This window comes from Salmo salar, chromosome 16 (assembly GCF_965601325.2).
Source record: "Salmo salar chromosome 16, fSalSal1, whole genome shotgun sequence".
In the NCBI taxonomy this organism is placed as follows: Eukaryota; Metazoa; Chordata; class Actinopteri; order Salmoniformes; family Salmonidae; genus Salmo; species Salmo salar.
In genome coordinates this window covers 18,410,126-18,437,459 of record NC_138306.1, presented here as the reverse complement: position 1 = coordinate 18,437,459, position 27,334 = coordinate 18,410,126, and the positions used below count along the sequence as shown (strand labels likewise).

The 27,334-nt window shown below is 43.0% G+C and overlaps 1 protein-coding gene across 4 annotated transcripts in view; it reads left to right on the top strand.

Moving 5' to 3' along the window:
• Positions 1-27,334, top strand: part of LOC106573299 (liprin-beta-1) — a 90,607-nt gene that overhangs the window by 59,344 nt on the left and 3,929 nt on the right. For all 4 annotated transcript variants that reach the window (XM_014148234.3, XM_014148233.3, XM_014148232.3 and 1 more), the window contains 9 exons: positions 4,605-4,764; positions 6,771-6,908; positions 7,089-7,239; positions 11,934-12,045; positions 12,315-12,403; positions 23,486-23,608; positions 26,156-26,281; positions 26,501-26,689; positions 26,901-27,059. In XM_014148234.3, the coding sequence (XP_014003709.1) occupies positions 4,605-4,764; positions 6,771-6,908; positions 7,089-7,239; positions 11,934-12,045; positions 12,315-12,403; positions 23,486-23,608; positions 26,156-26,281; positions 26,501-26,689; positions 26,901-27,059 (1,247 nt within the window). The remainder of the gene's footprint in view (positions 1-4,604; positions 4,765-6,770; positions 6,909-7,088; positions 7,240-11,933; positions 12,046-12,314; positions 12,404-23,485; positions 23,609-26,155; positions 26,282-26,500; positions 26,690-26,900; positions 27,060-27,334) is intronic.

Genomic DNA, 27,334 nt, shown 5'->3' with positions numbered 1-27,334 from the left:
GCGGTCTAAGGTACTGCATCTCAGTGCAAGAGGCGTCACTATAGTCCCTGGTTCGAATCCAGGCTGTATCACATCCGGCCGTGATTGGGAGGCCCATAGGGCGATGCACAATTGGCCCAGCGTCGTCCTGTTTTGGCCAGGGTAGGCCATCATTGTGAATAAGAATTTGTTCTTAACTGACTTGCCTAGTTAAAGGTTACACACACACACACACACACACACACACACACACACACACACACACACACACACACACACACAAACTGACCAAAAAGTTATTTTGTTGGCATTTACGCATGTCCCCATTACCAGTAAAACATCATCAAAACCTATATCTTTCATTTACTTGCTGTGCTGTTTCCTTGTTCAGTCGTTTCATTCTCAACCAGGATTTCTCATACTATGGAACCCCGTTTGGGTCTTCGCGTGTCAAAAAAGATGCCTGTCAAATAAAAATGTGTCTCTGTCCCAGCTATTTGACCAATCAGGACCTTAATATGACTGCACGTGACATAATTTAACAAGTTCATTCATTTTTTACGTAGTTATTACACATTGATTACATGATCACTCGTATCTCATATGTCACAATGATTCATCGATACATATGCTATGATGCTAGTAAAGTTATCTCGCGCACCAACCGTGCTGGTCATTAAAAAAAAATCTTGCTAGATCATGGACGCAAACAATGTTCTTCCCCAAAAACATAGCAAAACGATAATCTGTTTCAGTAGCTATACTTAGCTAACTGTATAGATAGGTGTCATCTAAAATAACCCTAATTTATAAGAGTTCTTATTTGATTAATGGTAGTCGGACCCATCTATGTGAATAGTGGACTTTGCGGTTTGCCTTCAAAATAAAAGTATGTCTTTAACAGTGATGCAAATTAATACAAATAGTGGAATGCCATAATGGAATAGATCATGCTAAACGAGTTTGGAATGTTATGATAAAAATGACAAAAGATTTGTTAATTTGACAAAAATCTGTTGAAATCACACTGGATGTATTATACTTTAGAATTGCATTGGGGGCATACTTATTTCACTGTACAGCCTTACCTATGGATTGTGGATCAATGACATGGGGTATCAGTCTACTCGGTGACACCCAGAGAACATTAGCATCGTAGCTCTTATTGCGGGACTCTGAAACAGCTGTGAATTGAGCCACATTTATTGTCAACCTATGTGTATTGAACACTATTCCAGAGGAAAAACAATACTGCGTGGATGTTTTGGAGTCTGATAACTCTGAGGAGGACGTTGGGAAAAATTATATTGGGTATTGAGTAGACTGATACCCCATTTCATTGATCCTCAATCCTTAGGTAAAGCTGTACAGTGCAATATGAATGTCAATACACACAATAGGCTGACTGTGGAGGTGTTTTCACACAGTCCCGCCATAAGAGTTACAGTGCTAATAGTTGCGTAAACTCTTCACAGTTGTGTTCTGTGGGTGTCACTGAGTAGACTGATACCCCATTTCATTGCTTCACATTCCAACCTTGTTTAACATTATCTAGTCTAAATATGGCACAATTCCACCAATTATAACCTTCTGCATCACTTTCAAAGAGGTACTTTTATTTTAAAGGCAAACCGCAAATTACGCTATTGTGCCTAATCCTTATTGTGGCTAGCTTCACAACACAACCCGGTCCAGTCGAGCGTTACTAGCCAGATGAAGCTCGCTGGCTGCTTATAACGTTAGCTTCTGGCAACAGGGTTAAGTAGCTGGCTAGATATTTATTTTCATGAACTAAAGTTCAATTTCAATAAGCAAATAACACGTGGCTACCAAGCTAATACTTACTCACAAGGACTCCAAAATCATTGATAAGAATAATGAAAATGACTGCAGTTTCTACTGGTCATTGTTTTCAGGCTGGTTATATTGTTGCTAGCTAGGTACCAAGCTAAAGCTAGCTACCCCAGAAGTTGTGGTCAAACAAATAATGCTTTATTACCAACCAACAGCAGGGGAGAAGATGGAAGTTTTAAGTTCCTCGGCGTACACATCACAGACAAACTGAAATGGTCCACTCATACAGACAGTCTGGTCAAGAAGGCGCAATAGTGCCTCCTCAACCTCAGGAGGCTGAAGAAATTTGGCTTGTCACCCAAAACCCTGACAAACTATTACAGATGCACAATCGAGAGCATCCTGTTGGGCTGTATCACAGCTTGGTACGGCAACTGCACCGCCCTCAACCGCAAGGCTCTCCAGAGGGTGGTGCGGTCTGCACAACGCATCACCAGGGGCAAACTACCTGCCCTCCATGACACCTACAGCACCCAATGTCACAGGAAGGCCAAAAAGATCATCAAGGACATCAACCACCCGATCCACAGCCTGTTCACACCGCTACCATCCAGAAGGCGAGGTCAGTACAGGTGCATCAAAGCTGGGACCGAGATACTGAAAAACAGCTTCTATCTCAAGGCCATCAGACTGCTAAACAGCAATCACTAACTCAGAGAGGCTGCTGCCTACATTGAGACCCAATCACTGGCCACTTTAATAAATTGATCACTAGTTATTTTATACAATGCACTCTAAATAATGCCACTTTAATAATGTTTACGTATCTTACTTAACTCATATCACATGTATATACTGTATTTTATATCATCTATTGCACTTTGCCTATGAAGCTCGGCCATCGCTCATCCATATACTTACATGTACATATTCTCATTCACCCCTTTTAGATTTGTGTGTATTAGGTAGTTGTTGGGGAATTGTTAGATTACTTGTTAGATATTAATACACTGTCGGAACTAGAAGCACAAGCATTTCGCTACTCTCGCATTAACATCTGCCAACCATGTAACAAATACATTTTGATTTGTAAACACATCGTTGGTGCCGGTGTTTGCTTGTTTGAAGACTTTTGTACAGCTTTGACAGTGCTACTGATAGTGGTGGCGCTTGGCTTGCACGTGCAAATTCAGCACTCACAACATTCTATAACAGAACTGTGTTATTTGACATGTCAAATTCAAGCTTATTTGACGTGTATCTTTTTTGACACCCAAAGACCCAAACAGCATTGCATAGTATGTCGTGAAGCTATTACTGTGTAACACCGGTAGGGCAACATCTGAAAAATAGCGCACTTCACTTGGTAGTGTGTACCGGTGCTCGACCAGTCGGCGAAAGCCAACATCACCCACGACGGAGAACGGTTTTGCACATTGGCGTTAAACTAGACATCGGGCCGTTACCGATGTTGGCATATTTAGCTAATATCGTCCGATTCCGATATGTTCACTGATTTATCGTGCATCCCTACTTCCATTAATTGTTTTTAACCAGTAGCGGGTTACCTTCAGACGAGTCCCGTGGGGCTTGTGGGGGTCGTAGAACAAAACGGAGAACACCGTCGTGTTCGTGAGAGCCTCATCTTCCCACAGAGTGCAGACCAAACTCTTCAGAACTTTAGAAAATATTTATTAACTTTATTTTTAAAGAAGTATATCCAATATACCCAATAGCAGTAGTGTAAATGAATGACTATTATAAACAAGTTTTTAATCCTTGACTCCATCTTCTCCCTTCTTCAACATGCTCCCTTTGATGCTGTAACGTTTGCGTGATCTGTATCTGTAGCCTAGTATGCATACTTCTCTGGCAATACATTTTATCCGGTTTACAAAGATACAAAAATGATGCTAAAAGCCATCATCTCTGCTGAAATTAACTACCAAATGTCATTCTTGGTGAGCTGCACTTCTGCAACTGCTTGATAGTGATTGGGAGTTGACTCCATAATAATCGATTCCTTGCCCGTCGACTCGCATTTCTCCGCTAGGAATCGACTCCTAAGATTCAGTATTTTTGCAACAGAGGAAACTATTTGCCCTAGTCTACTTCGAGAACACAAACTCTCGCATCTTTCACAGCAAAGAAAGAGCGAGGGAGAGAGCGATGGGAGAGGCACAGCCAGGTATAGGTAGGCATGTCGGCCACCAGGTAGACAGACATGGGACTCAACGGGCAAAGAGTCGAGGAATCGATTATTTTGGAGAATAGAGGAGGAAACCAGAGTGCCTTAATTTTGCTATTTGAACGGTTATACCAGTGACCGTGGACATTTGCCTGACAAGTAACTGTTACTGGAAATTCCATAACTGTCACTGCCCTATCAGACGCTACAGATGTTTTTGTGAGATGTCTCCTGGTCTTGCAAACAGCGCTGTAGCTCTGCCACTTTCCACCGCAGATGCGGAAGGCCGACATCGGGTAGCCCATGCAAAGAATAGATCTCTAGCTTAAACAGACAGATTTTTATGGGGATTTAAAACATTTTTAATTAGCGGGTTATAACAGACCAGACTGTCAGGGTATTAGTGTTGATGCCATCCCCATGATCTCGCTGTCTGGGAGTTGCCTCTGACCCTGGGAAGCAGATATCTGTGCATGGTTTTGTCTGAAATGGCACCCTATTCCCTATACGGTGTACTACTAACCAGAGCCCTGGACAAATGTAATGCACTACATAGGAAATAGGGTGCAATTTTGGACACACACCATGGCTGTCACCTCAGTCAGCATGGTAGCATGGCGGTGCTAATGCCTTGTTTGTACAGCTGAGACCGTGCGAGAGGGGGGCACTGACCATCTGGACCTGGCAGGGCTACCCCAGAGGTCAGCCATCAGCGACAGCACCAACACACTGACCAGTGTGACCTCTACTACCTCTCCCGAGGGCAAGAAGAAGTCCAGGGGAATCAAGGCACTCTTTGGAAAGTGAGTGTTAAAGATGATTGGTACAGAACTCTTGATGACACTGGCCTAAACATCAAGATTGAGTTTGGAATGTGTGGGGCATATTTAAGAGGCACCAAAGGGAAAGAAACTACCTGAAAGGGAGTGATTACTTGAATTTGTCCAATGCAAAATGCTTGTTTTCATTTTCTGTTCCAAAACAATTTGCTACGGTGTGCGCTAATGAATACAACCCTGGTTAATCTTAATCTGATTTAGCTTGCAATATACAGTTGAAGTCAGAAGTTTACATACACTTTAGCCAAATACTTTTAAACTCAGTTTTTCACAATTCCTGACATTTAATCCTAGTAAAGATTCCCTGTTTTAGGTCAGTTAGGATCACCACTTTATTTTAAGAATGTGAAATGTCAGAATAATAGTAGAGAGAAATTATTTATTTTAGCTTTTATTTCTTTCATCACATTCCCAGTGGGTCAGCAGTTTACATACACTCAATTAGTATTTGGTAGCATTGCCTTTTAAATTGTTTAACTTGGGTCAAACGTTTTGGGTAGCCATCCACAAGCTTCCCACAATAAGTTGGTTGAATTTTGGCCCATTCCTCCTGACAGAGCTGGTGTAACTGAGTCAGGTTTGTAGGCCTCCTTGCTCGCACACGCTTTTTCAGTTCTGCCCACAAATTTTCTACAGGATTGAGGTCAGAGCTTTGTGATGGCCACTCCAATACCTTGACTTTGTTGTCCTTAAGCCATTTTGCTACAACTTTGGAAGTATGCTTGGAGTCATTGTCCATTTGGAAGACCCATTTGCGACCAAGCTTTAACTTCCTGACTGATGTCTTGAGATGTTGCTTTAATATATCCACATAATTTTCCATCCTCATTATGCCATCTATTTTGTGAAGTGCGCCAGTCCCTCCTGCAGCAAAGCATCCCCACAACATGATGCTGCCACCCCTGTGCTTCACGGTTGGGATGGTGTTCTTCTGCTTGCAAGCAGCCTCCTTTTTCCTCCAAACATCACAATGGTCATTATGGCCAAACAGTTCTATTTTTGGTTCATCAGACCAGAGGACATTTCTCCAAAAAGTACGATCTTTGTCCCCATGTGCAGTTGCAAACCGTAGTCTGGCTTTTTTATGGCGGTTTTGGAGCATTGGCTTCTTCCTTGCTGAGCGGCCTTTCAGGTTATGTCGATATAGGACTCGTTTTACTGTGGATATAGATACTTTTGCAGCTGTTTCCTCCAGCATCTTCACAAGGTCCTTTGCTGTTGTTCTGGGATTGATTTGAACTTTTCGCACCAAAGTACGTTCTTCTCTAGGAGACAGAACGCGCCTCCTTCCTGAGCGGTATGACGGCTGCGTGGTCCCATGGTGTTTATACTTGCATACTATTGTTTGTACAGATGAACGTGGTACCTTCAGGCATTTGGAAATTGCTCCCAAGGATGAACCAGACTTGTGGTCTACAATTTTTTTTCTGAGGTCTTTGCTGATTTCTTTTGATTTTCCCATGATGTCAAGCAAAGAGGCACTGAGTTTGAAGGTAGGCCTTGAAATACATCCACAGGTACACCTCCAATTGACTCAAATGATGTTAGTTAGCCTATCAGAAGCTTCTAAAGCCATGACATCATTTTCTGAAATTTTCCACGCTGTTTAAAGACAGTCAACTTAGTGTATGTAAACTTCTGACCCACTGGAATTGTGATATATGTAAAAATGTAAATAATCTGTCTAAACAATTGGAAAAATTACTTGTGTCATGCACAAGTAGATGTTCTAACCGACTTGCCATATCTATTGTTTGTTAACAAGAAATGTGTGGAGTGGTTGAAAAACGAGTTTGAATGACTCCAACCTAAGTGTATGTAAACTTCCGACTTCAACTGTAAGTAACAGAAACATGTTTTGGAGATGTATTATTTTATAAAAAATTGCTTTCTGCAGTTGTTACTCCACCATAAGTGCACAACTTTCAACCATGACCAGACTTAATTTATATATATTTATTTATTTTAAGGCTGAGGAGAAGTCAGTCCACCACGTTCAACCTGGATGACAACCTATCAGAGCCGGTCGAGTTCAAGAGAGGCGGAGTCCGGGCCACAGCAGGACCCAGACTGGGATGGTCCCGGGACCTACAGCAATCACACAACACGTTAGTGTGCATGTGCACTCACCTTGAGTTAATTTGAAATAAGAAGTTAGTGTGCACAGTACACTCCCCTTGAATAATAAAGGAAGTTAAATCTAAACTAGTTGGATGTAGAGCACTACAATGGTCAAGTCATTCAGAAATATAAGCCAGTGTGTCCTACTGTAATTCTCTCGCTTGTAGTGACTTGGACACCCCGTTTGCCCGCTGGTCCAAGGAGCAGGTGTGTGACTGGCTGCAGGAGCAGGGACTGGGGCTCTACCTGAACATGGCCCACGTGTGGATCTCTTCTGGACAGACTCTGCTGCAGGCCTCACAGCAGGATCTAGAGAGGGTGAGTACTGAGCAGGAGAGATTGTATCTGAATGAGACTGACCTGTATGAATAAAGGTTAAATGGAACGAAAAAACACCTGTACACCGCAGTACAGCCATATGTTATTTGTTATTATAAACTGGGTGGTTCGAGCCGTGAATGCTGATTGGCTGACAGCCGTGGTATATCAGACCGTATAATCTAGAGGCGAAAGAAACGCACACCTATTTAAGCGAGGTGCTGGCTACATAAGCCTACAAACATTTACAATAGCAAATCACAATAATTGCTTCAGATCAGTGTTCGTTGAGACCGAAGGGAGCAAGGGTCTTTAAATTAAAGATCCAGGCAGCCTCTTGTTTTAACAATAAATTGTCAAGGTCACCCCCTCTCCTAGGGAGGGTGACATGTTCGATGCCAATATAACGTAGAGACGAAATGGAGTGGTTTTCTTCCAGAAAGTGGGCCGCAACTGGGTATGTCAAGTTTTTTCACCTAATGGTGCTACGATGCTCTGAGATACGTACTTTTAATTCACGCTTTGTTTTACCCACATCATTTTTACCACAAGGACAAGTTATAAGATAAATAACTGCCTTAGTAGAGCATGTGATAACACCTTTGATTGGGATCGATTTCCCTGTTTGTGGGTGTTTGAAGGATCTACATTTATAAGTGCCATTGCATTGAGCACAGCCATTACATTTGTAGTTTCCATCCAGTAGGGGTGCAAATACACGCTGTGCAGGGATATCTTGGGGTGGTAAATTAGTTTTCCAATTGATCTCTGTTTCTGCCCCGTGAGAAAACGACCAAGGGAAGGTCTGAAAACATATTACCGATACTGTCATCGGATCTTAGAATGTGCCAATGTTTGAACGATTCCCTTAATTTGTTCAGAGCGCTTTGAATAGCGGGTAGTTAGAACACAAGAATGCTTATTTTTGCGAGACTGACCTTGAAAAAGGTCATGTCTCGTTTTGTTTAGAATTTTCTCAATGGCATTATTAATCTGACCATTTTTGGTACCCCCCTCTCCTTGAATTTTCTTTGCGTCTCAGCCATATTTCTGTCGAAATCTGATTGCATTTTACAAATTCTTTTGATTCGACAGAATTGGCTGTCGGGCAAACTGTTTCTCAAGGGAAGTGGGTGACAACTATCAGTGTATAGAACATTATCTTCTCAGAAGATCAAGAAAACTGATTTGACATGTATCAGATGGCATAGTAAATCTCAGATGCTCAGAACAGGAGTTAAGAAAAGCATGGAACACCTGGAGCTGTTTTGCGTCACCCCGCCATAGAACAAAAATATCATGATACTGTTTCCAAATAATGAACTTAGGCAAGAAAACATTTTTGAGAGGAATGAAAATATACTCTTTCTCCATGTAACCCACATACATATTAGCATAGTTAGGAGCCGTGGGGGATCCCATAGCAGTACCCTTCGTCTGAATAAAGAAATCATTTAGAAACATGAAGTCGTTTGTAAGTACTATTTCAGTCAATGTAATAAGGCATACACTGGAAGGCAGTTCATTGGGGTCACGTTCCACAGCTTCAATACTGCCCTTGTGTGGAGTATTGGTGTATAACGACTCAACATCAAAAGTAACTAACAAAGTATTGTCAGGGAGAGGATCAAGAGATTCAATAATAGAGCTCATACTGCTGGTGTCCTTTACAAAGGAGGGGAGCTGTTCTGCGAGTGGTCTAATAAAAAAGTCAACAAAAGTCGATCGAGGGGCCGTTACTGCATCAATGCCCGCTACAATAGGGCGCCCTGGAGGGTTTGTAACATTCTTGTGTAATTTCTGGAAGTATAAAAAGGGTGTTGAATAGCCAAAAAGTTATGTTCTTTTTTGGTTATCTGACCAGAACGTAAATAACCATCTAGGACAGTAAAGATCATGTTCTGAAATTAGGCAGTGGGGTCACTTCTGAGTTTCTTGTAAAAGGTGTTGTCTATGACACTCATTTACATAAACTGTCCTATCCATGAGTACAACCGACCCACCCTTATCAGCAGGACGAATAAGGACTGACGTATCAGATTGTAAATCAAGCAAAGCTTGTTTTTCATCCTTAGGTAAATGATGGAAAGATATGTTCTCCTGTTTGTTCTTAAGGAGATGAACAACATCTTTTTCAACAAGTCTGCAATATGTCTCCATAGATTGATTGCGATTGGCTGGAGGTACAAAATAACTCTTACTTCTAAAAGGAGTCGGAGTATGTACAGGTGAGCAACCTACATGTTCAGTAGAAATATCACGATTACGGGAGCTAAAGTATTCTCTTAAAACGTATGTTTCTAAAAAAACTTAAACATGTCTACCTTAACATCAAAATTGTTGCACTGAGTTGTAGGCACAAAAGATCACCCTTTATTAAGCAAGGAGACATGGGCAGGGCTCAATATCTTGCTTGATAAATTAAAAACACTCAGTCCCGTGGGTTCTGGGAACGTGTGAACGGTCTCCTCTGCCTCTGGTAGTCGTTTCTTCTTACCCTGTCGGGTGCGGCATCTCGTCGGTGCGTGTGCCCGCGGCCACCTCCGGCCTTCCGTCGGCCCAGTCTCTCATTGGATAAAAAACTGGCACTGGAAGCAGATGAGGCGCTGGTTGTAGAGCGTTGGTCAGACGGTGGTGGATAGAAGTAAGCGGGCATCCCTCCTGTGTCTGTCTTGGAGAGAAGGAGCAGGACCTCTTTTGTCAGGGTTTCTCCAGAAGTAGACTTTATCCTCGGCCTTGTCTTTTTTGTCATGGTTGAATTTCTTGATTTTTAAGTTCCTTTATTTCTGTAGACAACTTGCCCTGGAGCGCTTGGTTAGTTTTCATCAGTTCATTGAATATGACATCATCATTAACAGCTCCTTGCAGCGCTGTGCGTTTCTCTTCAATCGTGTTATCCATTTAAATAAAATCCTTTTTCAACTGATCACCAATTAATGTCATTAAATCAATCAAGCATTTGTTCAGGATGGCACACCAGCGCTCACAGAAAGCATCTGTGCTCTGTCCCAATGATGGCTCTTTTTGCCACCTGAGTCCCCGTGGAATAATGCCTTGACGTACGTAATCACTAAGAGTGACTATATGTAGATGTGTTCTCGTCTGGCGCTTAGATAAATGTAACAGTTCTTTCGAGAGGTCAGAATTACCCCCCGGCATGTCAAAAAGAGACTCTGATACAATTATCTTATCACGTTCCCTTTGGCTGTATTCAAAGTAATCTTGTTTGGGTCTTTGACCAGTGTCTGGAAAATAACTATAATTCGGCATCGTTTTAGAGATTTTTGTCGGTAGGGTGCTGTTTACTGGGTAACAGAATCATCTATAGGCGAAAGAAACGCACACCATATACCACGGGTATGACAAAACTTTTATTTTTACTGCTCTAATTACATTGGTAACCAATTTATAATAGCAATAAGACACCTTGGGGGTTTGTGATATATGGCCAATATACCACGGCTAAGGGTTGTGTCGTGCTTAAGAACAGCCCTTAGCCGTGGTATATTGGCCATATACCACATCTCCTCGGGCCTTATTGCTTAATTGATCCCCTATGAAGCATTTTCGCCCCATTAGGCTCAGGGTTGAAGCAACCCTGGTTTAAAACACCTATTGATGAAGTCAAAGCCAGAGGCTATGTATTATTGTACCGTACTTAAGGACCTTAAAAATCAGACAAGTAATCCTGTAAGGCAGCGATTCTCAACTGGTGGGTAAGAACCCAAATTTGGGCCGCGGTACGTTTTGAATGGGTCATGGGTGTTTGAGTAACAAGTATGAGTATTAAAAGAATATTCCAGTCTGAATTTAGAGTAAACAACTTAAACCAGGTAAAAAGAGATTACATTATTTAATCTCTCAACAATTTTTCTTCAATCACAGTATTTTCAATTTAAGCTGAGTGTATAAAACATTAGGAACTCCTTCCTAATATTGAGTTGCACCCCCTTTTGCCCAAGGTGTCAAGTGTTCCACGGGGATTCTGGCCCATGTTTTCTCCAATGCTTCCCACAGTTGTGTCAAGTTGGCTGGATGTCCTTTGGGTGGTGGACCAATCTTGATACACACAGGAAACTGTTCAACGTGAAAAACCTAGGAGCATTGCAGTTCTTGATACAAACCGGTGCGCCCGGCACCTACTACCATACCCGATTCAAAGGCACTTGAATCTTCAGTCTTGCCCATTCACCCTCTGAATGGCACACACACACAATCCATGTCTCAAGGCTTAAAAGTCATTTTTTCCTTTCTACACTGATTGAAGTGGATTTAACAAGTGACATCCAATAAGGGATCATAGCTGTCATATGATCAGTCTGTCATGGAAAGAGCAGATGTTTTTAATGTTTTGTATACTCGGTGTAATTCATTTATTCATATAAAAGTATTCTATATTATGGCAGAATTGTTGAAGCCCGGTGCATCTCAGCATCAGATTTCAGATGTTCAGATCCCATATATTCCATCAAATATTCACAGCACTTTATTTTGAACCTGCCTCTTTTTGTACTCTGTAGCCACTCTGGCCAAACATACTGTACTTTGTAAGCAGTTCATCAAATGGATGGAAGTAATCCTTGTTGTCAGGCTAACTGTGTCTCTGTTCTGCCCTGGGGGTGTGGCATATAATACACTGACTTTGGGTGGTTATCTCTGTGTGCGCATTTTCACGTGTGTGTGTGTGTGTTTAGGAGCTGGGCATCAAACACCCGCTGCACAGGAAGAAGCTCCAGCTGGCCCTGCAGGCTCTGGGCTCTGAGGAGGATGACAATAAGGGCAAACTGGACTACAACTGGGTGACCAGTGAGTAGATGAACTGCCAGTATGAGGGTCAAGGTTTTATACTGGGGTTTTACTATGCCTTACGTCATCTCACGTTGTCTAAATGATATGGTGGGCGTTTTGAATGAATTGTAATCCAATTAACTAGTTATAAATTTGATTCAAGTGCTCTCAAAATGCAAGTTTGATTGTTTGATTTCTGATGGTGAAATTGACTGGCAGGTTGGCAAATCTCACTCTCTTTCTCCCCCTCTCTTGCCTTTTCTCCCCTCTCTCGTCTCCTTCCTCAGGGTGGCTGGATGACATTGGCCTGCCTCAGTATAAGACCCAGTTCGATGAGGGGAGGGTGGACGGCCGGATGCTGCACTATATGACAGTAGTGAGTCATACAGACTGATGCTCGCACACGCACACACTCTAATCAGACATGCATGGGTCTGATCAGAGCCACAGATAGAGATATATACCGTATGTCTCTGGGCATAATGATCACACTGCTAGATCACATTAAGCTGAACAGACTGAACAGCGTGGATTAGTAACACTGGAGAAGGCATAGTCTTACCCTCTGTGGACGCAATCACTACACAATGGCTTGATATAAGACCGTTCACAAAAACACTTGCCATGCACCACACTACTATTAGTATTTTTCCATCGCTTTCGTGCAATTTTCACAAGTACAGTGCCTTCGGGAAGTATTCAGACCCCTTGACTTTTTCCACATTTTGTTACGTTACAGCCTTATCCTAAAAGTGATTAAATACATTTTAAAAATCCTCAGCAATCTACACCCAATACCCCATAATGACAAAGAGAAAACAGTTTTTTTTATGTATGATTTTTTTTTTTTTTAAACTATACCTTATTTACATAAGTATTCAGACCCTTTGCAATGAGACTGAAAAGTGAACTCAGGTGCATCCTGTTTCCATTGATCATCCTTGAGATGCTTCTACAACTTGATTGGAGTCCACCTGTGGTAAATTCGATTGATTGGGCATGATTTGGAAAGGCACACACATGTCTATATAAGGTCCCACAGTTGACAGTGCATGTCAGAGCAAAAACCAAGCCATGAGGTTGAAGGAATTGTCTATAGATCTCCGAGACAGGATTGTGTAGAGGCACAGATCTGGCGAAGGGTACCAAAACATTTCTGCAGCATTGAAAGTCCCCAAGAACACAGTGGCCTCCATCATTCTTAAATGGAAGAAGTTTGTGTATTACTTTGTTAGTTACAGCGTGCAAGGTCATCCAGCACCGTCGATAATAGTTAACGACTTTTAATGTTATTCCACCATTGCCACACATATGCCACAGGTCTCATAAGAGTGTCGTAAACCATCACTCAGAACCCCATCAATACATTTTCCTTTATTTTCCTGTATGTATGTATGTATGTATGTATGTATGTATGTATGTATGTATGTATGTATGTATGTATGTATGTATGTATGTATGTATGTATGTATGTATGTATGTATGTATGTATGTATGTATGTATGTATGTATGTATGTATGTATGTATGTATGTATAAAAAAAGGAACACAGTGTGTTCTTTTTTTATACAAACATATACATTTCATCAACAAGCAATGTCAATTCACAAATATCAATTAATCTCTGTTTAGAAATGGTCAATCATGAACATATCAAAACAAACCCCAACAACTCAATGAGTCAGTCTTTGGTCCATTAAACATCACCGCTGAATATTCAGTCTTTCTGGATGCCTGCTGGCCCTCTCAGACCTGCACGCATGGTCTGAGGCACTGTGTCCGAAGCTTCTGTCACATCCCCACTTGTTCTCCTTTCTTTTTTCTGTGTCCAGTGGCACTATGCCGGTGTCCTGAGTGTCCTCAAACGTCTCCTGTGTTCTCGAAAGGTTTTGTCTGTTGCGCCGATACACAGCCCCATCTTCTGTCCTGACTGTATATGATCAAGGCGCAACCTCCTCCAATACAGTAGCCTTTCTATCCCATGAATTTGGACCCCGAATTCGAACCTCATCCTGAGCTGCCAACGGTGCAACACTCTAGCAGTTTTGTCATAGTAGAATTTGTGTCTTGCCTTTAGCTGTGAATTATAGGGCCCTACAGCTGATGGGCAGTCATTCAGGCAGAAACTAGGCAACCTGCCTCCCATTTTAAGATTTCTGCAGGTGACCAGCCACATTCCAAAGTCGCTGTTCTGTAAGACAATAAAGCCAAGTATTGATCAGTCCCACTGTGTGCTGCCTTTTTTAAGAGTCTCTTCATGATTTGCACACCTTTTTTCAGCCTTCCTGTTATTTTTAGGATATAGCAGGCTAGAGGTCATATGTTTGAACTCCTAATGCTCTGTAAACATCTAAAACTCACTGCAAGCAAACTGAGGTACATTATCAGAAACCACCACTAGGGGGAATCCCATGCCTACCAAAACATTATTTCAAGTGCAAAATGACAGTCTTTGCTGTTGTGCTGGACAAGAGTGCAATTTCAGGGTAATTTGACAAGTGGTCGATAGTCAACAAATAGTCCTTGCCATTGCAGTGAAACAAGTCAACTCCAACCTTCTCCCAGGCTGTGGTGGGTACCTCTCCCATAACCGTGGGCTCCTTCGGCTATCTATAATGAAATTTGAGATCTGTCACAATTTCCAACCATTTGCTCAATGTCAGAATTTATATTTGGTCAATAAAGGGACTCTCTGGCCCTTCGCTTACATTTCTCAGCTCACAGATGTCATTCATGTACTCTCTTTAGCATCTCCTGACGGATTAAAGTAGATATCACCATTCTGTTATTCTTCAACAGCACACAATTGACCACTGACAGCTCTGCGCTGCGAAGTACTGCTTACACGAGCATTTTTGCCAGCCATTTTCCAGATTATGGATCACCTTGCAAAGAATGGGATCTGTTGTGGTCTCTAAAGCTATTCTGTGCTGTTGCTGCTCAGAAATAGGAAGTGACTCCGTGACCATATCCACATGCAAGGCAACCTCCTCCTCCATAGACTCCTGACTGAGGCTGATTTGGGCCACCACTGATGGAGCCCTTGAGAGGGCATCTGCTACCACTAAAGTTGACCCAGGCACATTGCTTAGAACAAAATCATAGCGTTGCAGCACCATCATCATCCTTTGAAGACGAGGAGGCATGTCATTCAGATTTTTTTTGAGAGATTGGAATAAGGGGTTTATGGTCTGTTTCTAGAATCACCTTTAAGCCGTAAATGCAACAGTGAAACTTCTCACAACCAACGGCCAACCCTTGGTGCTCCTTTTCTATTTGAGCATAACGCTTCTCAGCATCAGTCAAAGAACGGGCCGCATAAGCCACAGGCTTCCACATACCTTGATGCTCCTGAAGCAGCACTGCTCCAATGCCATCTTTGGAGGTGTCCGTGGACACCTTAGTAAGCCTTGTCAGGTTCGAAAAAAGTTAGCACTTGCTCTTCAGCCATAATGTTCTTTACATTGTTCCACTCTATTTCATGTTCTCTGTTCCACGATATCTCTGTCTTGTCCTGATGGAGTGTCCTTAAGTTCACTGTTTTAGCTGACAGATTTGGTACAAACTTCCCCAAATAATTTTCCGTACCCAAAACACGCTGAATGCATTTCCTATCTGTGGGATTAGCCATCTCCCTCACCGCTTTGACCTTGGTATGATCAGGCTGCACACCCTCTGATGATAGCCTATCCCCAAGAAATGTGATTTCCTTCACACAAAACTGACATTTAGCCCGATTTAGCTTCAAACCATGCTTCTGAACCCTCTGCAGATTATTTTCCAACCGCTCATTGTGTTCCTGAATAGTGGACCCCCAGACCAGAAAATCATCCACATACACACAGACTCCCTCTAACCCCTCAATGACCCTTTCCATGGCCTTGTGAAAGAGTTCAGGGGCAGAACTTCTGCCAAAAGGTAACGTCTTAAAGGAATATCTTCCAAAGGGTGTATTGACTGTACAAAACTTGGTTCTGGCTGCATGCAACCTCACCTGCCAGAATCCATTTGAAGCATCCAACTTGGAGAAATAATGTGCGCCAGCCATTTCGCACACCATCTCATCCCTCCTTAAGAATCTTAAAATGGTCCTTTTGATACATTTATTAAGGTCTTTGGGGTCCATACACACTCAGATCACCATTCCTTTTCCGAACAAACACCATGAAATTGACCCAGTCGGGTTGGCTCCTCTGTTTTCACTAGCCGATCGAGTTTCACCATTCTTCCCAACTCCTCCTTTAGATCCTTCCGTAGTGGCACCGGAACTCAGCGTGGTACATGAATCACTGGCTTGGCTATTCTCTGTGAAGGTAATCGAGTAAATGAGAGGTTATGCTCCAAACCCTGTGAACACATCCGAATATCTTTGCGCAATCTCCTCACCATTTTGATTACTTGTCACCCGTTGAACACTGTGCAGCCAGTCAAAGTCATTAATGGTGTACACTTGCTTAACCAGTCTCCACGACTCACATGCTGTATTCCCCAAAAGAGAATCATGCCCCTCTGGTACAATCACAAACATAAGTGTGTGGCTTCTTGTTTTCCCCTTTACAGTTAGCCGACACAAACCTTTAGTCTCAATTGCTTGGCCATTGTATGCTTTGAGAGCCACAGCCTTTTGCATGATGACTGGTTTGTGCTTTAACTCATGAAAATCCCTCATATTAATTAGTGTACCTCATATTAATTAGGTTGGCTTTAGCTCCTGTATCCAGCTTTAAGATCAAAATTGTACCATTGACCACTAGTGGTACAACCCAATGGTCACTAGCTACAGTATGGACCTGTGATGTTTCTTGCCCGTCCTCCATGCAATCCACAGTGCCCACAAACAAGTCACTTTCTTAATTCTCCTCGATTTCAATGGTGTGAAAGTTTTGTCTCCCATACTTGTTCTTTGCGAAACCCATTTTTCCCAAAAATATTTTTTTCCCTTGCACTTGTAGCAAAATGTCCCAAAGGCAGGACACTTCCTGGTCTGGTGCCTGGTGCCACACCTGTTAGATTCATATTGCTTGTGAATCCTTTGATCAAAGTCATATTGCTTATGGCTCCTTTGCTCATAGCGCCCCCTTGTGTCCTTATCTACAACATCCACTGCTGCGCTTTCCACCTCCATAGCAGTGCTTGCTGGTGTGGAGCTAAAGGTTTTAATATGCAATTGCGCCAGCTCATTCGCCTGACATATATTTTTACTGCAGTGTCCAAATGTAACTCACTTTCCCACAGCAATCTTTCTCGGACTCTGGACTCATTTATACCAAACACAATCTTAACTCGAAACATAGATGAGGTTAGGTGTACAAAATTACACGTCTGTGCTTTTAATTTCAAATCCGTAAGAAAGACGTCAGACTTTTCACCTTGCTGTTGTATACGACAGCGAAACACAACGTTCATATGTCTCGTTCTTCTTAGGTGAACAATATGCATCAAACTGATCCAGTACCTCCGTGAACGTGTCTTTATTCTCATTTGCAAACGTGAAGGTATTGAATATATCAATTGCCTGTGTACCCGCTATAGTAAGAAAAACAGCAACTTTACGTTCATCCGGCTCCTTCGTAACTCCAATGGCAGACATATACAGCAAAAACCGCTGCCGAAATGTTTTCCAATTCGCGTCCACATTCCCATCCAGGCTCAAAGCCTCTGGTGGCTTGATTACATCCATTACACTTCCATAAACTCCAACATTCACAGAAAAAAACATGATTTCCACTCCTGGTACCATGTATTACTTTGTTAGTTACAGTGAGCAAGGACAACCAGCACCATCGATCATAGTTAACTAGTTTTAATGTTATTCCGGCATTGCCACACATATACCACAGGTGTCATAAGTGTGTCGTAAACCATCACTCAGAACCCCATCAATACAGTTTGGAACCACCAAGACTCTTCCTAGAGCAATCGGGAGAGAAGGGCCTTGGTCAGGGAGGTAACCAAGAACTCGGTGTTCACCACAGCTCAAGGGTTCCTCTGTGGAGATGAGAGGACAACCATCTCTGCAGGACTCCACCAATCAGGCCTTTATGGTAGAGTGGCCAGATGGAAGCAACTCCTCAGTAAAAGGCACAAGACAGCCTGCTTGGAATTTGCCAAAAGGCACCTAAAGAAACAAGATTCTCTAGTCTGATGAAACCAAGATTGAACTCTGGCCTGAATGCCAAGCGTCACGTCTGGAGAAAACCTGGCACCATCCCTACGGTGAATCTTGGTCACCACCAGCAACATTCTGTGGTGTTTTTCAGTGGCAGGGACTTGGAGACTAGTTTGGATCGAGGCAAAGATGAACGGAGCAAAGTACAGAGATCCTTGATGAAAACCTGCTCCAGAGCGCTCAGTCTGGGGTCAAGATTCACCTTCCAACAGGACAACGACCCTAAGCACACAGTCAAGACAACGCAGGAGTAAAATATGCCATTTACTTAAGATGCTTTTGTATGGGAAAGTACAATACTGTAAAATACAATGCATGATTACAATACAGGTAGAAAGTGTATGATTGCCATCCCTATTAGCGTGTGACTCTCCTCCAGGCCATGGGTGAGGCATGCGATGACATCAATCCAGACCAATGTCAGGCTTGGATTCGCCATGCCAACAGGTTTTTCACCAGGCGAATGAACAATGAGGACATTGACTGCAATGTCGATGAGAACCTATGGCCGAGAGTAGAGTTAGAGTGCTTGATGCAAACTAGTGCCTGCTAAACGTTAAGTTGCTTTCATTCCTTTCATTTGTTTAATTTGTTGCTGGGTTTTTCACACTCAACAGTTTCCCATGTGTATCAAGAATGGCGCCGAAGGAGATGGCCGCCGTTTTACGATCCGTAATCACTTGTGCTGTTGTGTATGTTTTTTCGCGTTATTTGTAACTTATTTTGTACATAATGTTTCTGCCACCGTGTCTTATGACCAAAAAGAGCTTCTTGATATCAGGGAAGCGATTACTTACCCCATACTGGATGACTTTTTCTTCAACGAGTCTGATGGGAGGAATTTACTCCAGACACCCGACAATGCCCTCATCCCCGTCATTCACAGGAGGAAAAGACGGAGGTATCGTGGACGACGGTCCGGGTGCCTTGTAAGGATCTGTCGCTGAGAGGGTAATTGACCTTTACCATCAGTTCTATTAGCCAACTTACAATCAATCAATAATAAAATGGATGAACTACGAGCACGTATATCCTACCAACGGGACATTAAAAACTGTAATATATTTCACTGAGTCGTGGCTGAACGACAACATGGTTAACATACAGCTGGCGGATTTTAAGCTTTTTCGGCAGGATAGAGCAGCAGGCCTCTACCTGATAAGCTGTAGACCACACTATCGACCAAGAGTGTACATCTATATTTTTCGTAGTTGTCTATATACCACCACACACTGATACTGGCCCTAATACCGCACTCAATGAGCTGTATACGGCCATAAGCAAACAGGAAAACACTCATCCAGAGGCAGTGCTCCTAGTGGCCGGGGACTTTAATGCAGGGTAACTTAAATCAGTTTTACCTAATCTATCAGCGTGTTAAATGTGCAACCAGAGGAAAAAATTCTAGACCACCTTTACTCCACACACAGAGACGCGTACAAAGCTCTCTGACCATAATTCTATCCTCCTGATTCCTGCTTACAAGCAAAAACTAAAGCAGGAAGCACCAGTGACTCACTCAATACGGAAGGGGTCAGATGAAGTAGATGCTAAGCTACAGGACTGTTTTGCTAACACAGACTGTAATATTTTAGGGGATTCTTATGATGGCATTGAGGAGTACACCACATCAGTCACTGGCTTTATCAATAAGTGCATCGATGACGTCGTCCCCACAGTGACCAAAAGCCATGGATTACAGGCAACATCTGCACTGAGCTAAAGGGTAGAGCTGCCTCTTTCAAGGAGCGGGACTCTAACCCGGAAGCCTGTAAGAAATCCCTCTATGCCCTCCGACGAACCATCAAACAGGAAAAGCGTCAATACAGGACTAAGATTGAATCTTACTACACCGGCTCCAACGCCCTTCGGTTGTGGCAGGGCTTCCTAACTATTACAGACTACAAAGGGAAGCACAACCACGAGCTACCCAGTGACATGAACCTACCAGACGAGCTAAATTACTTCTATGCTCACTTCGAGGCAAGTAACACTGAAACATGCATTAGAGCACCAGCCGTTCCGGACGACTATGTTATCACCCTCTCCGTAGCCGATGTAAGACCTTTAAATAGGTCAACATTCACAAGGCCACAGGGCCATACGGATTACCAGGACATGTACTCCGAGCATGTGCTAAACCAACTGACAAGTGTCTTCACTGACATTTTAAACCTGTCCCTGACTGAGTCTGTAATACCAACATGTTTCAAGCAGACCACCATAGTCCCTGTGCCCAAGAACACTAAGGTAACCTGCCTAAATGACTACTGACCCATAGCACTCACGTCTGTAGCCATGAAGTGCTTTGAAAGGCAGGTCATGGCTCACATCAACACCATTATCCCAGAAACCCTAGACCCACTCCGTTTGCATACCGTCCCAACAGATCCACAGATGATGCAATCTCTATTGCACTCCACAGTGCCCTTTCCCACCTGGACAAAAGGAACACCTTCAGTTGAAGTCGGAAGTTTACATACACTTAGGTTGGAGTCATTAAAACTTGTTTTTCAACCACTCCACAAATTTCTTGTTAACAAACTACAGGTTTGGCAAGTCGGTTGTGTCATCCACAAAGTAATGTCCTAAGTCAATTTTCTTACAATTGTTTACAGACAGATTATTTCACTTATAATTCACTCTATCACAATTCCAGCCTTTAAACAGCTTGGAAAATTCCAGAAAATTATGTCATGGCTTTAGAAGCTTCTGATAGGCTAATTGACATCATTTGAGTCAATTGTAGGTTTACCTGTGGATGTTTTTCAAGGCCTACCTTCAAACTCAGTGCCTCTTTGTTTGACATCATGGGAAAATCAAAAAGAAATCAGCCAAGACCTCAGAAAACAATTGTAGACCCCCACATGTCTGGTTCATCCTTGGGAGCAATTTCCATGTACCTGAAGGCACTACATCTGTACAAACAATAGTGCGCAAGTATAAACACCATGAGACAACGCAGCCCTCATACTGCTCAGGAAGGTGACGCGTTCTGTCTCCTAGAGATTAATGTACTTTGGTGCGAAAAGTGCAAATCAATCCCAGAAAAGCAAAGGACCTTGTGAAGATGCTGGAGGAAACGGGTACAAAAGTATCTATATCCACAGTAAAACGAGTCCTATATCGACATAACCTGAATGGCCGCTCAGCAAGGAAGAAGCCACTGCTCCAAAACCGCCATAAAAAAGCCAGACTGCAGTTTGCAACAAACATTTGACCCAAGTTAAACCATTTAAAGGCAATGCTACCAAATACTAATTGAGTGTATGTAAACTTCTGACCCACTGGGAATGTGATGAAAGAAATAAAAGCTGAATTAAATCATTCTCTCTACTGTTATTCTGACATTTCACATTCTTAAAATAAAGTGGTGATCCTAACTGACCTAAGACAGGGAATTTTTACTAGGATTAAATGTCAGGAATTGTGAAATACTGAGTTTAAATGTATTTGGCTAAGGTCTATGTAAACTTCTGACTTCAACTGTATGTGAGAATGCTACTCATTGACTACAGCTCAGCGTTCAACACCGTAGTGCCCTCTTAGCTCATCACTAAGCTAAGGACCCTGGGTCTAAACACCTCCCTCTGCAACTGGATCTTGGACTTCCTGACGGGCCACCCCCAGGTGGTAAGAGTAGGGAACAACACATCTGCCATGCTGATCCTCAACACGGGGGCCCCTCAGGGGTGCGTGCTCAGTCCTCTCCTGTACTCCCTGTTCACTCATGACTGCATGGCCAGGCACGACTCCAACACCATCAAGTTTGCCGATGACACAACAGTGGTAGGCCTGATCAACGATGAGACAGCCTATAAGGAGGAGGTCAGAGACCTGGTCTTGTGGTGCCAGGACAACCTCTCCCTCAATGTGATCAAGACAAAGGAGATGATTGTTGACTATAGGAAAATGAGGATCGAGCACACCCCATTTCTCATCGAAGGGCTGTAGTGGAACAGGTTGAGAGCTTCAAGTTTCTTGGTGTCCACATCACCAACAAATGATCATGGTCCAAACACACCAAGACAGTCGTGAAGACAAAGCCAATTTCCCTCTCAGGAGACCGAAACGATTTGGCATGGGTCCTCAGATCCTCAAAAGGACCTCTGTATCAGGTGTCAGAGGAAGGTCCTAAAAATTGTCAAAGACTCCAGGCACCCTCTTCATAGACTGTTCTCTCTGCTACTACACGGCAAACGGTACCGGAGCGCCAAGTTGAGGTCCAAAAGGCTTCTTAACAGCTTCTACCCCCAAGCCATAAGACTCCTGAACAGCTAATCAAAGGGCTACTCAGACCCCTCTTTTACGCTGCTGCTACTCTCTGTTTATAATCAATGCAGAGTCACTTTAATAACTCTACCTACATGTACATATTACCTCAACTAACCGGTGCCCCCGCACATTGACTCTGTACCGGTACCCCCTGTATATAGCCTTGCATGTTATTTTGCTGCTGCTGTTTAATTATTTACTTTTATTTTCTATTTTTTACTTATCTATTTTTTTACTTAACACTTATTTTAAAATCTTAACTTCTTCAAGCATTGTTGGTTAAGGGCTTGTAAGTAAGCATTTCAATGTTGTATTCGGCGCATGTGACATACAATTTGATTTGAATGGTCCACCACCCAAAGGACATCTCAATATAAGGAAGGTTTTCTTAATGTTTTGTTCACTGTGTATCTGAACAATACATACATTTTTTTGCATCAATGATTGTGAAAGATGTCTTTAATGACCACACCTTTGATTACACATGGGATAGAAATTATGGAAATTATATTTTCAGTCAATTTTGATGGGTGTATTGCGTACTGTGAAACAGTGTAATGTACTATCATTTACAGTACTGTAGCATATACTTTTTTGCTATTGGATTAACTGGTTGTTAAAACAAGTAAATTGAGAAGATATTGTTTCAGTGATTTAAATCAAACTGTTCTCATGGTATTTCACATACCTATATTTTGAATATAAGACTTGCTGTGTTACAAGGGTTACCAGTTTGGCATTTTGTACTAGAGTTTTGAAAATTCACTGCATACTTGTGAAAATGGCACCAAAGTGATTTAAAAAAAAAAAAAAAAGTATTATCTTGATATTACTTCGGTCAAGACAACCAAATAGAATCTCATCAGATTATGACTTTACCTGCTGGGTAGTAGTTTTTTCTTTGCGCAATGAGAAACTCATCACTAACTCAACCTATGAGTGCTCCTGACGGCTTTTTCCGTCTGACCTGACATATTACTCTTAACATTCTTGTTCCTGTGTGTCCTCTGTTAGGATGACCTGTTGTCTCTGAAGGTGGGCAGTGTGCTCCACCACCTCAGCATCAAGAGAGCCATCCAGGTGCTACGCCTCAACAACTACGAGCCCAACTGCCTGCGCCGACGGCCCTCCGATGAGGTAGGGCCACTGGACCACTGGTCGTTTTCATTAGGCAACAAACAAAAGAGAACTGACTGAAACAGGGCTTCTTGTTGCTTTCTGTTGTTTTAAATAGTTTTCTGGTGTGGGCCCTAATGAACACAACCCTGGTTCCAGGAATACATGAACACTTGTCAATGCTACTGTTACTGTTGTGAAGGCTCATGTCCTCACCCATAACCTCTGGCCACGTCCCTCCATTGCCACTCACCTCACCTGTCTTCACTTTGCTCGTTACCACCCTTGACTATTTAAGCAGCAGTTTCTCCCTCTAGTCTTTCTTATTCCTGTTGGTGAATGCATGGGGTGGCCAACTTATATTTTCCTTTCAATATTGTGCTTGACGGACAATAAACATGTTGAACTCCTGTTGGAGAAACTCCCCGCTGAGCAGTTTAGCAAATTCAAGCATTTCATCTGTACAGTCGTGGCCAAAAGTTTTGAATGACACAAATATAAATTTTCACAGTCTGCTGCCTCAGTTTGTATGATGGCAATTTGCATATACTCCAAAATGTTATGAGTAGTGATCAGATGAATTGCAATTAATTGCAAAGTCCCTCTTTGCCATGCAAATGAACTGAATCCCCCAAAAACATTTCCACTGCATTTCAGCCCTGCCACAAAAGGACCAGCTGACATCATGTCAGTGATTCTCTCGTTAACACAGGTGTGAGTGTTGACAAGGCTGGAGATCACTCTGTCATGCTGACTGAGTTCAAATAACAGACTGGAAGCTTCAAACGGAGGGTGGTGCTTGGAATCATTGTTCTTCCTCTGTCAAATATGGTTACCTGCAAGGAAACACGTGCCGTCATCATTGCTTTGCACAATAAGGGCTTCACAGGCAAGGATATTGCTGCCAGTAAGATTGCACCTAAATCAACCATTTATCGGATCATCAAGAACTTCAAGGAGAGCGGTTCAATTGTTGTGGAGAAGGCTTCAGGGCGCCTAAGAAAGTCCAGCAAGCGCCAGGACCGTCTCCTAAAGTTGATTCAGATGGCTTGGTGTCAAGAAGGGCAGCAACGAAGCCACTTCTCTCCAGGGAAAACATCAGGGACAGACTGATATTCTGCAAAAGGGACAGGGATTGGACTGCTGAGGACTTGGGGTAAAGTCATTTTCTCTGATGAACCCCCTTTACGATTGTTTGGGGCATCTGGAAAAAAGCTTGTCCGGAGAAGACAAGGTGTGCGCTACCATCAGGCCTGTGTCATGCCAACAGTAAAGCATCCTGAGACCATTCATGTGTGGGGTTGCTTCTCAGCCAACGGAGTGGGCTCACTCACAATTCTGCCTAAGAACACAGCCATGAATAAAGAATGGTACCAACACATCCTCCGAGAGCAACTTCTCCCAACCATCCAGGAACAGTTTGGTGACGAACAATGCCTTTTCCAGCATGATGGAGCACCTGCCATAAGGCAGAAGTGATAATTAAGTGGCTCGGGGAACAAAACATCGGTATTTTGCGTCCATGGCCAGGAAACTCCCCAGACCTTAATCCCATTGAGAACTTGTGGTCAATCCTCAAGAGGCGGGTGGAAAAACAAAAACCCACAAATTCTGACAAACTCCAACCATTGATTATGCAAGAATGGGCTGCCATCAGTCAGGATGTGGCCCAGAAGTTAATTGACAGTATGCCAAGGCGGATTGCAGAGGTCTTGAAAAAGAAGGGTCAACACTGCAAATATTGACTCTTTGCATCAACTTCATGTAATTGTCAATAAAAGCCTTAGACACTTATGAAATGCTTGTAATTATACTTCAGTATTCCATAGTAACATCTGACAAAAATATCTAAAGACACTGAGGCAGCAGACTTTGTGAAAATTAATATTTGTGTCATTCTCAAAACTTTTGGCCACGACTGTAGATCTAGCACAGGTGCTGTATCCTACAACCTACCAGACTTTGCCACCTGGCTCCAGGCAGAGGTGCCTGCCTAGACAGAGAACAGCATAAGGTCAACAGCGTCACTCCCTTCGCCGGCCCATCCAAGGCACTGCATCTTCCATACCAGACTGGTCAGGTTGAGTCGTCAACCATCATCACCCCGTATACCCACATGTGCAGCCTGCTATTCAGCTGATCACCACATTAGTAGATGTGCACACTTCAGCCAGATTACCAATGACCAGAAGGTAAACTGGATCCAGAACCTCAAGAGATGCTGGCGCTGTGCCCGAAACCACCAAGCTTAAAAATGCGACCAATCCACAACATTGTCCTGCATCCTTTCCCAATGTGCTCCTGTGTTTGTGTGAAATAAAACCCCACTATTTGGATTCCTGCTTCATCTCGTTTCATTTGCATTCCTATCGATGCGCCGTGGTGGCACTTTGAACTCTGAACCAGTCAAACCTCCTTATAAAGTCCACCTTTTCTATAGTTACTGTACCATCCCCTTTTTGTTGTGTACTCGTTCTCCACTTCTTCAAGCTACACAAGTGTTATCAAATCCTGTCACTCAGTCATTTGTTGTGTTGATAAACACATTATTTTCTCCTGATTTGTCAGAACAACATCACACCAGCAGAGATCTCACAGTGGACCAATCACAGAGTAATGGAGTGGCTGAGATCAGTAGACCTGGCAGAGTACGCCCCCAACCTGAGGGGCAGCGGCGTGCACGGGGGACTCATGGTGAGAAACAATGATCAGATTTAATGTGTCCCAAAATGTTCTTGATAATTGTGGGCCACGAGTTTAAACTCGAATATCTAAAACCAGATAGAGACTGGGTAGAAATTATAATGGGTTATTTCGTCTATGAAACTTTGGTTATTTTGAATTTTATCTTACAATGAGAATGGGATGTGTCTCAACCTATCCCACATCTCATAATGTTCCCTCTTCCCCCAGGTGCTGGAGCCTCGGTTCAACGTGGAGACCATGGCCCTGCTGCTGAACATTCCCCCCAACAAGACCCTGCTGCGGAGGCACCTGGCCACCCACTTCAACCTGCTGGTGGGCTCTGAGGCCCAGGGGCTCAAACAGGATTGTCTGGAGAACCCCGACTACACCCTGCTTACAGCCACTGCCAAGGTCAAGGTAGGGGTCAAAAGTAGTACACAATATAAGAAATATGGTGCCATTTTGGATGCAGCCTTGGTTTTACTGTAGGTAGGGGTGAGGAGTGATGGAGAAGGTGAAGACGTGGGTTTAGCTGTGGTAAGATATGGTTCTTGTGTTTGACACTGGTTTTGGTTATTAACTTTAGTCTCAATTTATAATTATTTGAGAATGAATCTGTTCCCACCAGCTGAGGAAGATAACGTTTGGGAGCTTTGGCAGCCTGAGAAAGAAGAGGCAGGATGAGAGTGAGGAGTATGTCTGCCCCATGGACGTGGAGATGCCAAAGGGACGTAGCTTCCAGAAAGGCTATGAGCTCTACGAGGACGATCTGGACCGGCTAGAACAGGTCAACTTCTGGTCTGGTCCCAGATCTGTTTGTGCTGTCTTACCAACTCCTATGCTGATTGTTGCCCACGCATTTTGGCCAGACCTTTCTCTGTAGTGGCGACATTGTGCTTAGTACACATAAGTTCTCCAAATAATAAATAAGTCATCACATCAATACTTACATTCAACCTCCACCTTTTAGATTGTTCTCTGAATGTTTAGAGTTTGGTCGTCACTACCGTGACAGGAGATGGTAGCACTGTGCCTAGTTAGTGTTCAGCTGCTCTGAAAGAA